General features: G+C 44.3%; 1 protein-coding gene across 1 annotated transcript in view; it reads right to left on the bottom strand.

Moving 5' to 3' along the window:
* POLN (DNA polymerase nu) overlaps positions 1–12,784 on the bottom strand; it is a 151,554-nt gene that overhangs the window by 55,726 nt on the left and 83,044 nt on the right. The window contains exons 17-18 of the mRNA XM_027545335.1: positions 12,706–12,780; positions 11,704–11,818 (exon numbers count right to left, since the gene is read on the bottom strand). Coding sequence (XP_027401136.1) covers positions 11,704–11,818; positions 12,706–12,780 — 190 coding nt within the window. The remainder of the gene's footprint in view (positions 1–11,703; positions 11,819–12,705; positions 12,781–12,784) is intronic.

The following is a 12,784-nucleotide window of genomic DNA, read 5'->3' as shown; positions in this document are numbered from 1 at the left end:
TGCCCCCCGTGCTGGGTCTTTGTTGCTGTGCGGGCTTTACTCCAGTTGCACTGAGTGAGACCTGCCCCCCAAGCTGTGGGGCCCGGGCTGCACTGAGCTGGCTGCTCTGGTTGCGGACCACGAGATCCAGAGCGTGGGCTCAGCAGTTGTGGTGCTTGGGCTTACTTGCTCCATGGCATGTGGGATCCTCCCGGATCATATTGCAAAGCCGTGTCCCCTGCACTGGCAGATAGATTCCCCTGCACTGAGCCAGCAGGGAAGCCCCTGCTTCTAGTATTTTAAAGCTCTCTCATTAGGTACATTCAAGCTTCTGTGTCTTCCTGGCGAGTCAGCCTTTCATCATCGTGAGATTTTCTCCATTCGGGTGACACTCTTCGTTTTGCAGTGTCAGCTCCCCATCTTGGTATCTGATTTTCATTTACACTCTTTGCATTTTGTTCCGTCTCTCTTTCCTTGAATTCCTTTGGGTAAATAACAGATTTTTTTAATATCCCATTTCATTGCCTCCACTGATTTGTGTTTGTTTTATTTTGTATTGGCATATAACCGATTAACTGTGTTGTGGTAGTTTCAGGAGAATGGCAAAGGGGCTCAGCCACACATATACACGTATCCATGCTCCCCTACACTCCCCTCCCATCCAGGCTGCACGTAACACTGAGCAGAGTTCCCTGTGCTCTACAGGAGGTCCTTGCTGGTTAGCCATTTAAAATACAGCCCTGTGTACACGCCATCCCAAACTCCCTAATTATCCCTACCCCACAGCAACTATAAATTCATTCTCTAAGTCTGTGAGTCTCTTTCTGTTCTGTAAGTTCATTTGTATCATTTCTTTTTAGATTCCACATATAATGGTATGTCATACAATATTTCTTCTCCTCTGCCTGACTTACTTCACTCAGTATGATAGTCTCTAGGTCTGTGCATGTTATTGCAAATGGCATGACTTCATTCTTTTTAATGGCCGAGTGATATTCCATTGTATATATGTGCCATCTTTTTCATCCATTCCTCTGTCGACGGACACTTAGGCTGCTTCCGCGTCTCGCTGTTGTAAACATGCTGCGGTGGACACTGGGGTGCGTGTGTCTCTTCCATTATAGTTTTCTCTGGGCACACGCCACGGACTGTGGGATTGCTGGATCATACAGTAGCTCTGTTTTAGTTTTTTGAAGAACCTCCATACTGTTCTCCATGGTGCCTGCACCAATTTGCATCCCGCCAGCAGTATAGGAGGGCTTCCTTCCCTCTATACCCTCTCCAGCATTTCCTGTTTGTGGACTCTTTGATGATAACCATTCTGGCTGGTGTGGGGTGGTGCCTCACTGCATTTGATTTGTATTTCTCTAATAATTATCAATCTTGAAAGTCTTCTCATGTGTCTTTTGGCCATCTGTTTGTCCTCTTTGGAGAAATGTTGATTTAGGTCTTCTGCCCATTTGTTGATTAGGTTCTTGGTTTTGATGAGCTGTTTGTAAAATTCTGGAGACTAGTACCTTGTCAGTTACATCATTTGCAAATATTTTCCTCCCAGTCTATGAGCTGTCTTTTTGTTTTGTTTATTGTTTCCTTTGCTGTGCAAAAGCTTTGAGTTTAAGTAGGTTCCATTTATTTATTTTTGTTTTTATTTCCATTCTGGGAGACAGACTGCAAAAAAATATTGCTTTGATTTATGTCAGAGAGTGTTCTGCCTATGTTTTCCTCTAGGAGTTTTATAGTTTCTGGTCTCACATTTAGGTCTTTAATCCATTTTGAGCTTATTTTTGTGTGTGGTGTTAAAGAATGATCTAATTTCATTTTTTTACATGTAGCTGTCCATTTCTCACAGAACTAGAACAAAAAATCCATTGATTTTTTAAGTTATACTTTTTCTGGTATTGTTTTAGAGGCTGTCCTAGAAATCACAGTATACAGTCTCTATCTTTAAGTTCACAGTATATCTTCAAATGATATTTCACAACCATGTAAGATGTGAAAACAGCATCATTCCATATTCTCCCTCTCCCGCCCTTTGTACTTTTAAATGCCTGTCATTTTACTTCTATGCTATAATCTTAAAAAAAAAAAGCACCTTAGTCTTTTCAAGAATTCAGAACCACATACTGGGACTCTGCCGGTAGGAATGTGCCTGCCAGTGCAGGAGAGACGGGTTTGACCCTTGGTTTGGGAAGATTCCACGGAATAACTAAGTCCGTGCACCAAGCCTGTGCTACTAAGCCTGTGCTCTCGGGCCTGTGAGCCACAACTGCTGAAGCCAAGCACCCTCGGCTGCTCCTGGGACCTGCAACAAGAGGAGCCTCCACGGCCAGAAGCCTGTGTGTCACACGGAAGAGCAGCCCCGCGCTCCGCAGCTAGAGAGCACGCGAGCCACCAACAGAGATCCAGCACAGCCAGAGACAGACAAGCAAAGGCAATTTAAAATCACGTATAAACTATACATTGTTATTGTTGTTTAGTCGCTTACTGGTGTCCGATTCTTTGCAACCTCATGGACTGGAGCCTGCCAGGTTCCTCTGCCCATGGCTTTTCTCAAGCAAGAATACCAGAGTGGGCATCTATTACCTTCTCCAGGGAATCTTCTTGACACGGGGATCAAACTCACGTCTCTTGCATTACAGGCCAATTCTTTCCCACTGAGCCATTGGGGAAGTCATAGTGTATGTGTGTGTATATACACACGCATACACACACGTAATAAACTATGTAAAATAAAGATTAAAATGTTTTTTATATTTATCTTGATAGTCAGCCATTCTGGTGCCCTCTATTCCTTTCTGAAGATCCAGAGTTTCATGAGGTATCATTCCTCTTGATCCCAAAGAGCTTCTTACAGTATTTCTCATGAGCAGGTCTATGACACGTATTTTCTCAAATTGTCCCTATTTTGCCTTAATGTTTGCAAGACACTTCTCTGGACCTAGATATCTAGACTGACTTCCTTTCAGCACGGCAAGGATACGTGTTCCAGTGTCTCCTGGTTTCTGGTCTTTCTACAAAAAGTCAGCTGTGATTCATTTTCCCTTGGGTGGTTTTCAAGGGTCTTTTTATCTTTGATTTCTATGAGCTTGACTTTAGTGTGCCGAATGTGCACTTTTATCTGTTTTTAATGTATTGAGGGGTTCTTGAACTTTTTGGATATGTAGATTTATATCTTTCATCAGTTTTGTAATGTTGTCAGCCATTATACCTTCAAATGTTTCTTCTACCTCATTCTCTCTGTTCTCCTTGTGAGATGCCAAATTTATGCAGGTTAGAACATTTGATATTGACTCACAGATCTGCGTCAGCGGGTTAGATGTGATATTGAATTTCATCTTTAGGGGAGAAATACGCATGTACCGACAGCACAAAGGCTGCACCTTTGCTGTACAGGAAGGACAGGCTGGGCCATGCTCAAAGGCTTACACAAACAACAGCCTACCTTCTGCTCATGCAACATGTCCATCGTGGGTCAGCTGAAGCTATTCAGGAACAGAGTCCAGTCTACATCTGGAACACCAATGGTTGTCATGGCAGAGGAAGAAGAAAATATGGATAACCATGGTTGGCTCTTCTACCCATCAGTGAAAAACATCATTTCTGTTCATGTATCATTGGTAGCAAGTCATGAGGCCAAACCTGAGTCAATGGGCAAGGAAGCACACTCTTCCTCTAAGGAGAGGTAACCATGTGTCTGAACAGTAACCTTCCACCACAGCTCTGATCTCTCACTGGGCGGGGGCTGAGAGACCTTCTCAGAAAGGACCCTTGCTCAGTCACCTGTTCGCCGTGGCCATTTTCTCCACTCCTGGGACCTCTTTTTCCACTCTCTTTCTTGGCTACGTGTAAGAGGCACTGAAGGATTTCTTTTCCTTGGAGAAATGAGCATGTTTCCTGGGCTGTTTCTTGGTTATCGAAGGCACCGGGCCCAAGGTTTGCAGTCACAGTGTCTTCCAGCACAGACCGGAGGCACAGGGCTCAGAAACACAACCAGCCCTCTCTGACTTCAGTCAGCTCCATGTGCCAACAGATGCACCCACAATTCACCGAGAGAGAGATGCACCCTCTCTTTGGACTTCAACGCAGGCACCTGAAGCTTATCAGGAACTGGGAGAAAGCTACTATTAGTCTCTGCAAGGACTTATGGGTGTCATCTTAACTCTTTCAGAGATGTTAACAGTAGGCATCAGAGCCATATAGCTAATTTGTGGAAGGCAGTGCTTTGACCGGCTTTTGTCATTCAGAGCCCTTTTCAGATTCATCTTTTACTGGTTAGAGGTGAGAATTGTACTTAGATGTGTAAAATTTCTGTTTTTTGGAATCTCCTTATTTCTTTTCATTCCTACTTGTACACCAGATAGCTGTTTTCTGAGTGTGTCTTACAGTACCCTGTCCCATGCAGATACCAGCCACCAAAGCACGCTCTAGCATTCTGCTGGCCCAAAACCTCAGCTCATTAGGGTATGATCTTGGTGCTTGTGTCCAACTCTTGAGACCCCTGGACTGTAGTCTGCCAGGCTCCTCTGTCCATGGGATTTCCCAGGTGAGCATACTGGAGTGGGTTGCCATTGCCTTCTCCAGGGATCTTCCCAACCCAGGAATGGAACCTGGGTCTCCGGCTACTTCACAAGTCATCACAGGTGACAGTTTTACCAACTGCCATACATACCACATACCTTGGGCTTCCCTAGTGGTTCAGCTGGTAAAGAACCCACCTGCAGTGAGGGAGACCTGGATTTGATCCCTGGGTTGGGAAGATCCTCTGGAGTGGAATACTACCCACTCCAGTATTCTGGCCTTGAGAATTCCATGGACTATAGTCCATGGGGTCGCAAAGAGTCAGACATGACTGAGCGACCTTCACTTACACCGTGTACCAAGTGCCACCCTCCAGCCTCCAGCAGACGTCCCCCCGCTGCAGTCCACCAGGCCCTGGAGCCAGTGCCACAGTTTTAGGACTCCACGCGGCGGTATCTCACTCCTGGCACCCAGTCCTGTAGACTCTATGACAGGCCAAGTTATATCGCCATGTCAGTCACTCTGGAACCACACTACCAGCAGCCAGAGTGCTGCGTTCTCACCGTCGCCTCCTTCCCGTCGCAGGGCTGGTCCACCGTTTATAATGCAGGATGACTGGGCAGCCTCCGTCAATGTTGCCAGGACAGAGAGAAAGGAGATGGAGGAAGCGTGCGTTGCTTAAAGCCTCAGTGTAGGTGTGACCCGTGTCCCTTTTGCTTACTGCCATTAGCCAGAGCAAATCACACACCCAAGTCTGACATCTCCCGGACAGGGAAGCACCATCGTTCCCCAGAGAAGGGCAGCAACCGGCGATACTATCCGCCACACCTGCCTATGAGACAATAGCTCAGAAAAGCACCCAAGAAGAGTCCTAAGAAGCAGAGAAACTAATATATTATGCAGTGAACATTATCTTTTAAGCTTCAAGTCTGAAAATGTTGAGGTAAACATACAACTGATAAGAAATGGTTTGTATCTTCATTTTGTAAAACTTTTAGGAAACTATCTAATCGGGCACACACATAGTGATTACTGGGAAGGACACCACCTCTGTGCAGAAGGTTGTCTTCCGAGCTCAGGTGACGACGCTGGAGCTGGAGGCGGTGGCTCTGAGGCCTGGTCTGGCTCAGCTGTGGGCCCAGGGGCAGGCCTGGCTCTCTGGGAATCAAGGCTTTCATCAGGCACATCATAGCTCCACAGATGATCTCCAAGGCTTCTCCCAAGTCTCCATTTTCATATACAATCTACATATTTTCAAAGGTTTTTCAAGAAAATTGTTATTCTTTGAAAATGTTATTACATATTTCAGAATACAACACTGAATTGCCTTTTCACTTTTTGTGTTTCTAACAATAAGCCATTTCCATGAAACAAACACTTTTAAGAGTCGTTTGATCCTGCGGCTGTTTCACCACGTGCTATTCTAGTCCTCTGTTTGGAACACAAAAATCATTTCCAAAGCAACTAATTATAGTCTAAGTCACAAGTGCTGGATTGCTGCTGCTGGTAGGAAATTAGAAGCAACCATCACGCAAATATTAAAAGCTTCTTATTTTTGAAGCTCTCCCCCAAACTAGTACAAGATACAAAAAAATGCAGGAAAGATATATACAATACCCAATATAGAAGTGAACTTCTCAAGGTGGCTTTGTGAGTGATCAGCTTAGCATGAGTCGGAAGAGAATTGTTTTCTGTCTGGGACTTTGTACTTTCCCTGAAATCAGTGGAGCCTGTTTGCGTGGGTGTATTTCTGGTTCTCTTTTCTGTTCCGCTGGTCTGTGTATCTGCTCCTCTGCCAATACCACACTCTCTTGATTACTGTGTATTAAGTCTTAGTATCAGGCAGTGATTCCTCCCACTCTCCTTTGTCAAGATTGTTTTTGGTATTCTAGGGCCATGCCTCTTCATTTACATTTTAGAGTCAACTTGTCCTTGTCTACAAAACTTGCTTAGGTTTTAATAGCATTGAATTAAGCCTATGGATCACTTTAGGGAGAACTGACATATTTACTGTCCTATGTCTTCCATTCCACAAACACAGGATGTCATTCCACTTATCAAATCTTTGATTTCTTTCATCAGCATTTTGTAGTTTCAGACATACAGATCCTATACATATTTTGTTAATTGAATGCCTGCATTCGTGTGTGCTAAGTTGCTTCAGTCGTGTCTGACTCTTTGCGATGCTATGGACTGTAGCCCACCAGGCTCCACTGTCCATGGAATTTCCCAGGCAAGAATATTGGAGTGGGTTTCCATTTCCTATTCCAGGGAATCTTCCTGACCCAGGGATTGAACCCATATCTCTTACATCTCCTGCACTGGCAGGCGGGTTCCTTACCACTAGCACCATCTGGGAAGGCCAACTGAAGTAAGTATTTCATTATCTTTGGGGTGAATGTAAATGGTATTACATTTTTAATTTCAATTTCTTCATGGTTTATTGTCCATTTATAGAAATGCAGCTGACTTCTGTATATTGGTACTGTGTCTTGCAGCCTTGCTAAACTCACTTACTAGTTGTAGAAGTTGAAAAATATTGTTTTCTTATACATACGCTAAGACTTCCTATATAGACAATCATACCACCTACAAATACAGCTTTAGATCTTCCTTTCCAATCTGTATACCATTTATTTCTTTTCCTTGACTCATTTAGTGGCCAGAACTTCCACATTCAGTACTAATAAGTTGTTACTCATCTTTTTTTTTTAATTTATTTATTTTAATTGGAGGCTAATTACTTTACAATATTGTGGTGTTTTTTGGCATGCATTCACATGAATCCGCCATGGGTGTACATGTGCTCCCCATCCTGAACCCCCCTCTCACATCCCTCCCATCCCATCCTTCAGGGTCACCCCAGTGCACCAGCCCCGAGCGCTCTGTCTCATGCATCGAACCTGGACTGGAAGGCATTCAGCCTTTTACCATGCAATATGCTGTTGGCTGTAGTTTTTTTTTAATAGATGTTCTTTATCAAGTTGGGGTTGCTCCCCTGTATTTCTAGATTCCCAAGGATTTTTACCATGAATGGTATTGGATTTTGTCAGGTGCTTTGTCTGGGTCAGTGGATATCATCATATTATCTCTTTGGCTTGATCATATACTGGACCACACTGATTGATTTTCTAATATTAAACCAGCCTTGCCCATCTGGAATAAATCCCACTTGGACACAGTGTATAGTTTTTTATGTTGCTGGATTTGGTTTGCTAATATTTTGCTGAGGATTTTTCACATCTAAATTCAGGAGTGATATTGGTCTATCTGGGGTTTTATTTTATTTTGTTTTTTATTCTTTGTCTGGTTTTGGTATTCGGACAACACTAGCTTCGCAAGTACGACTGGGAAGTGCTCCTCTTCTACTTTCTGAAAGGGGTCATATAAAACTGGTGTTAATTCTTTCAACATTTGGTAAAATACTCCATGGAAGACATCTGGCCCTGCCAAATCTCTCTCTTACCAGGAGATTTTAAATGAAAAGTTCAAGGACTTTTCATGTTATCGATTTCATCAGAGTTGGGTTTCGATAGTTTGTGGTTTTCAAGAAATCGATCCATTTCTTCTGAATTTTTGAGCATGAAGTTGTTTATGGTGTTTCCTTACTGTCTTCTTGATGTCTGCAGAATCTGTTTAGTAATAATGTACTAATACCCTGTTCTAAATCCATCCTGATTCTGATGATCTGTGTCTTCTCTATTTTTATTTTTGTCAGTCTTGCTAGAGTCTGATAATTTTATTTTTTTTGAAGAATCAACTTTTTTCCATTGATTTTTGCAGTTGTTTTCTATTTTTCAATGTCATCGGTTTCTGCCCTTATCTTTACTGTTTCCTTCCTCCTTCCTCATCTTTCTCAGGTTTCTTGAGGCAGCCTAGGCTGTTTATCTGAGGTCTCTCCTCATTTCTGATGGAGTGTTAGGTGCTGCGCACTTTCCTCCAGCACTGCTTTAGCTGCATCCTTCGCCTGACACTTTGACAAGAATGTTTTTCTGTAACACTTGGTCAGCAACAGCCAGAGTTGCTCTTGGCTCACTCAACAAAAAACACCCTTAGTGATCTATGCACAAGCACTCCCCCTGAATCACAAACAGATTCCCTCACACATTGTAAGGAGAACTCCAGGGCACCATTCCACCAGCACACTCAGATGGCAGTGAAGCTCAAACGTGAACCAGGCAAACAAAACACTCTTCCTGCCTAGGTAGAAACACTGTTCTCAGACTTTGCACACCTCTGGAGAGAGGGCAGGGGTATTACTAACTCTATTCCATGCCTTGAAAATTCTATGTTGCTTATATCCTTACTGGAGAGAAACTGAAATGGAAGAAAGTGCATCTTCTGGAAGAAGCACAGAGAAAGCTGTGGTGAGCAAAACACCAGGTGGGTTTGTGTAAAGGTGCAGGAGAGGGAAAGAGACAATGAGAGAGAATAAGACGAGATCCTCAACATTGGCGGTCATGGTGCAGGAGAGGGGAAGAGACAACGAGAGAGAATAGGACGAGATCCTCAACATCGGCGGTCATCAAGGACGTGCAAACCAAACTGCAAAGATACTACTCCACACCCAAGGGGACGGTTAGAATAAAAAAGAGAGATGAACGCTACTGGCAAGAAGGTGGGTAAACTGGAGACCTGTGCAGTTTGTGGGGTATAAAATGGTGCAGCTATTTTGGAAACTAGTTCAATAATTCCTCAAAAAATTAAATATAGTTGCTACTGCTGTGATACAAATTTAAAACCATTTAAAAATGGTTGAGATGATAAATTTTGTTATTTTACCACAATTTTAAAAAGTTAAACATAGAATTACCATATGACTCAGAAGTTCTACTCCTAGGTATCTATCCAAGAGAAATGAAAATATATTTCCACATAAAGTTTTGTGCATGAATGTTCACAGCAGTATTATTCATAATAGTCAAAAGGTGGAAACAACCCAAATATACATCAACTGATAAAGGGATAAATAAATGGAATATGGAATATTATTTGCCTGTTTATACTAATATATATTAGTACATATATATAATATATATTCCATAATTCCATTCTCATCCATAATTTTATATATATATATATATATATATACACACACACACACACAGAATACATTATTCCACAGAAAGGAATATTATTCAGCCACAAAAAATAATGCAGTATTGACACGTGCTTCAGCATGGATGGACTTTGGAAACATCACGTTCAGTGAGAGAAGACAGCTACAAGAGGCCATGCTCTGTATGATTCCATTACTGTGAACTGTCCAGAACAGACGAATGTGTAGGAGACGGAAAGCAGACAAATGCTTTCCACGGGGACGAGGTTGAGGACCGACTCCTGTGGGGGTTCTCTTTAAGGAATGCAGATGCTCTGGAATTAGACAGTGGCCGTGGCTGCCAGACCTTGTGAACGCACTAAAACCCACTCAATTGTACACTCTCAAAGGGTGGGTTTTACGGCACGTGAATTATATCTCAATTGTATACTCGAAAAGGGTGGGTTTTACGGCACGTGAATTATATCTCAATTGTACACTCGAAAAGGGGGGGTTTTACGGCACGTGAATTATATCTCAATTGTACACTCGAAAAGGGTGGGTTTTACGGCACGTGAATTATATCTCAATTGTACACTCGAAAAGGGTGGGTTTTACGGCACGTGAATTATATCTCAATTGTATACTCGAAAAGGGTGGGTTTTACGGCACGTGAATTATATCTCATTGTATACTCGAAAAGGGTGGGTTTTACGGCACGTGAATTATATCACAATTGTACACTCTCAAAGGGTGGGTTTTACGGCACGTGAATTATATCTCAATTGTATACTCGAAAAGGGTGGGTTTTACGGCACGTGAATTATATCTCAATTGTATACTCGAAAAGGGTGGGTTTTACGGCACGTGAATTATATCTCATTGTATACTCGAAAAGGGTGGGTTTTACGGCACGTGAATTATATCACAATTGTACACTCTCAAAGGGTGGGTTTTACGGCACGTGAATTATATCTCAATTGTACACTCTCAAAGGGTGGGTTTTACGGCACGTGAATTATATCTCAATTGTACACTCTCAAAGGGTGGGTATTATGGCACGTGAATTATATCACAATTGTACACTCTCAAAGGGTGGGTTTTACGACATGTGAATTATATCACAATTGTACACTCTCAAAGGGTGGGTTTTACGACACGTGAATTATATCACAATTGTACACTCTCAAAGGGTGGGTTTTACGGCACGTGAATTATATCTCAATTGTACACTCTCAAAGGGTGGGTTTTACGGCACGTGAATTATATCACAATTGTACACTCTCAAAGGGTGGGTTTTATGGCACGTGAATTATATCACAATTGTACACTCTCAAAGGGTGGGTTTTACGGCACGTGAATTATATCACAATTGTACACTCTCAAAGGGTGGGTTTTACGGCACGTGAATTATATCACAATTGTACACTCTCAAAGGGTGGATTTTATGACATGTGAATTATATCACACTTTCTAAAAGAGCACACAGGGCACACTAAGGAGAAGGGCCTTTCCCTGGGAGCCTGGGAGGGGAGCAAGCTCCAGGACTTGGCAGCACCGGGTCCACCTGGCCTCTGAGAGCCGCTGAGCTGGGGGTGGGCAGGAGGGGCGGGCAGGGTCTAAGCCTGCTCTTACTGACTCTGGACCTCGGGACAACTGCATCCTCAAGAAAGGTGCTCATTGCCTTAGATGGGAGGAATTCCAGGCTTCAAACTGAAAGAAGAAAAGCCTAAGTAGGCAAAACAAAAAAGCAAGAAGGAGCCGGCAGTGAGAAGGAACAGGAGTTGAGTGCAGGCTTGCTTTGCCCCAAACAGCAGCTGAGGGCGCAGAGGCAACGCCGGGGTTGCCACCAGGCTGCCTGCAGGCCCTGGGCTCTGTCTTCTCCGACTGACACTCATCTGGAGGCACACGTGACTTTCACTTTTGATTTTTTGATATTTCTGGTACATTCCTCAGCAATCTACGCCCCTTCTGGAGCTGAAGAACAACCACCTCTTTCATACTTAAGAGACGCTTGGCATCCTAGCTATCCACTCTTTTCAAAAAGATTAAACTACTAGAGAAAAACATAATTTCTTATTGAAAACAGGTTTGGACCAACTTCAGGTTTTTAAAATCATGCCTGCATTCCTGTGGATCTGATACTGTTATGAGCGCGTATATCTTACCACTGTGAAGTCAGGGTGGAAAATACATCATCTCTCTCAGATTCCTGGAATAACTTCAAAAGTTCTGGGTCCCCAGATAAGTGTGCAAGAATGCGCAATTCGATCTGCGAGAAGTCTGTCAGATAGAGCTCTGCGTTAATTCAGAACCTATCCACACACGCCTCATTGTTGCCACCCAGCCCGGGCAACCTCAATCTCCCCTCCCCACAGGGAGGGGAATCAAGGTCGGCACGCCCACCTCCCACCTGCCAGGCCCCTGGGCATTGGGCTGTTCGCCATCCCTGGTGCTAAGAGTCTGGGAGACCTCTTCTGTAAGGCTGGCAAGGCCTCCAGGGGGCCGCACTCATTGATTGAGTCATCAGAACATCAGAGGTTCAGAAGGGCTCTCTCTGTGCCAGGCTGTGTGCCTGGGGTGCGCTAGTGAACAAGACGGATGGCGGTCCCTTCCGTGTGGAGCTGCTACTCGAGGAGAGGGAGACGGTTTGGGTGAATTATTCCGTGTGTTGGAAGGCGAGCAATGAAATGGGAAAGACAGATCAAGAGGAGGAGGTTCCAGAGTGAGTGTGTGTGGGGAGGTTGCTGCTGTGACGTGTCATCGAGAAAGGGACGAGGTAGCAGAGGCAAAGAGGTTGGAGGAGGGAGCAAGACCACACCGGGGGAGAAGGCTCCGTGCGGGAGAGAAGGCTCTGTGCGGGGCTGGTGGTGGGGCTGAGGGCAGAGCGGGAAGGGGCACCGGGGGGACAGGACAGAAGGGGGAGGTGGACTTGGGGGGCCTAGCAGGGAATCTGGGCTCTAGGTGCAGTCACGTGAAGAAGCCCAGGAGGCAGAGCTGCCCTCGCCTACTGGGCATAAGAAGCCTCGGCTTCACGTAAATATCTGCCTGGGGTTTACCTTCAGGAGCGAGTTCTGTAAGTGCCTTTGGATTACTCGGTTTCTAAGCATTTGAACACGTGAAGCACGTAAGGTGGGCTCCAGTGGCATGCTGTGTCTGCTGGCACGTACCTGCTGCCAGGAAGGTGTAGCCTTCGGATGAAACAAACGCCGTCCTTGGGGAGATGCTGAGTTCGTCCTCTTCACCTGA

The sequence above is a fragment of the Bos indicus x Bos taurus genome, chromosome 6 (assembly GCF_003369695.1).
Source record: "Bos indicus x Bos taurus breed Angus x Brahman F1 hybrid chromosome 6, Bos_hybrid_MaternalHap_v2.0, whole genome shotgun sequence".
Lineage (NCBI taxonomy): Eukaryota > Metazoa > Chordata > Mammalia > Artiodactyla > Bovidae > Bos > Bos indicus x Bos taurus.
Note: the sequence above shows the minus strand (reverse complement) of the source record. Positions and strands in the feature narration are given on the sequence as shown.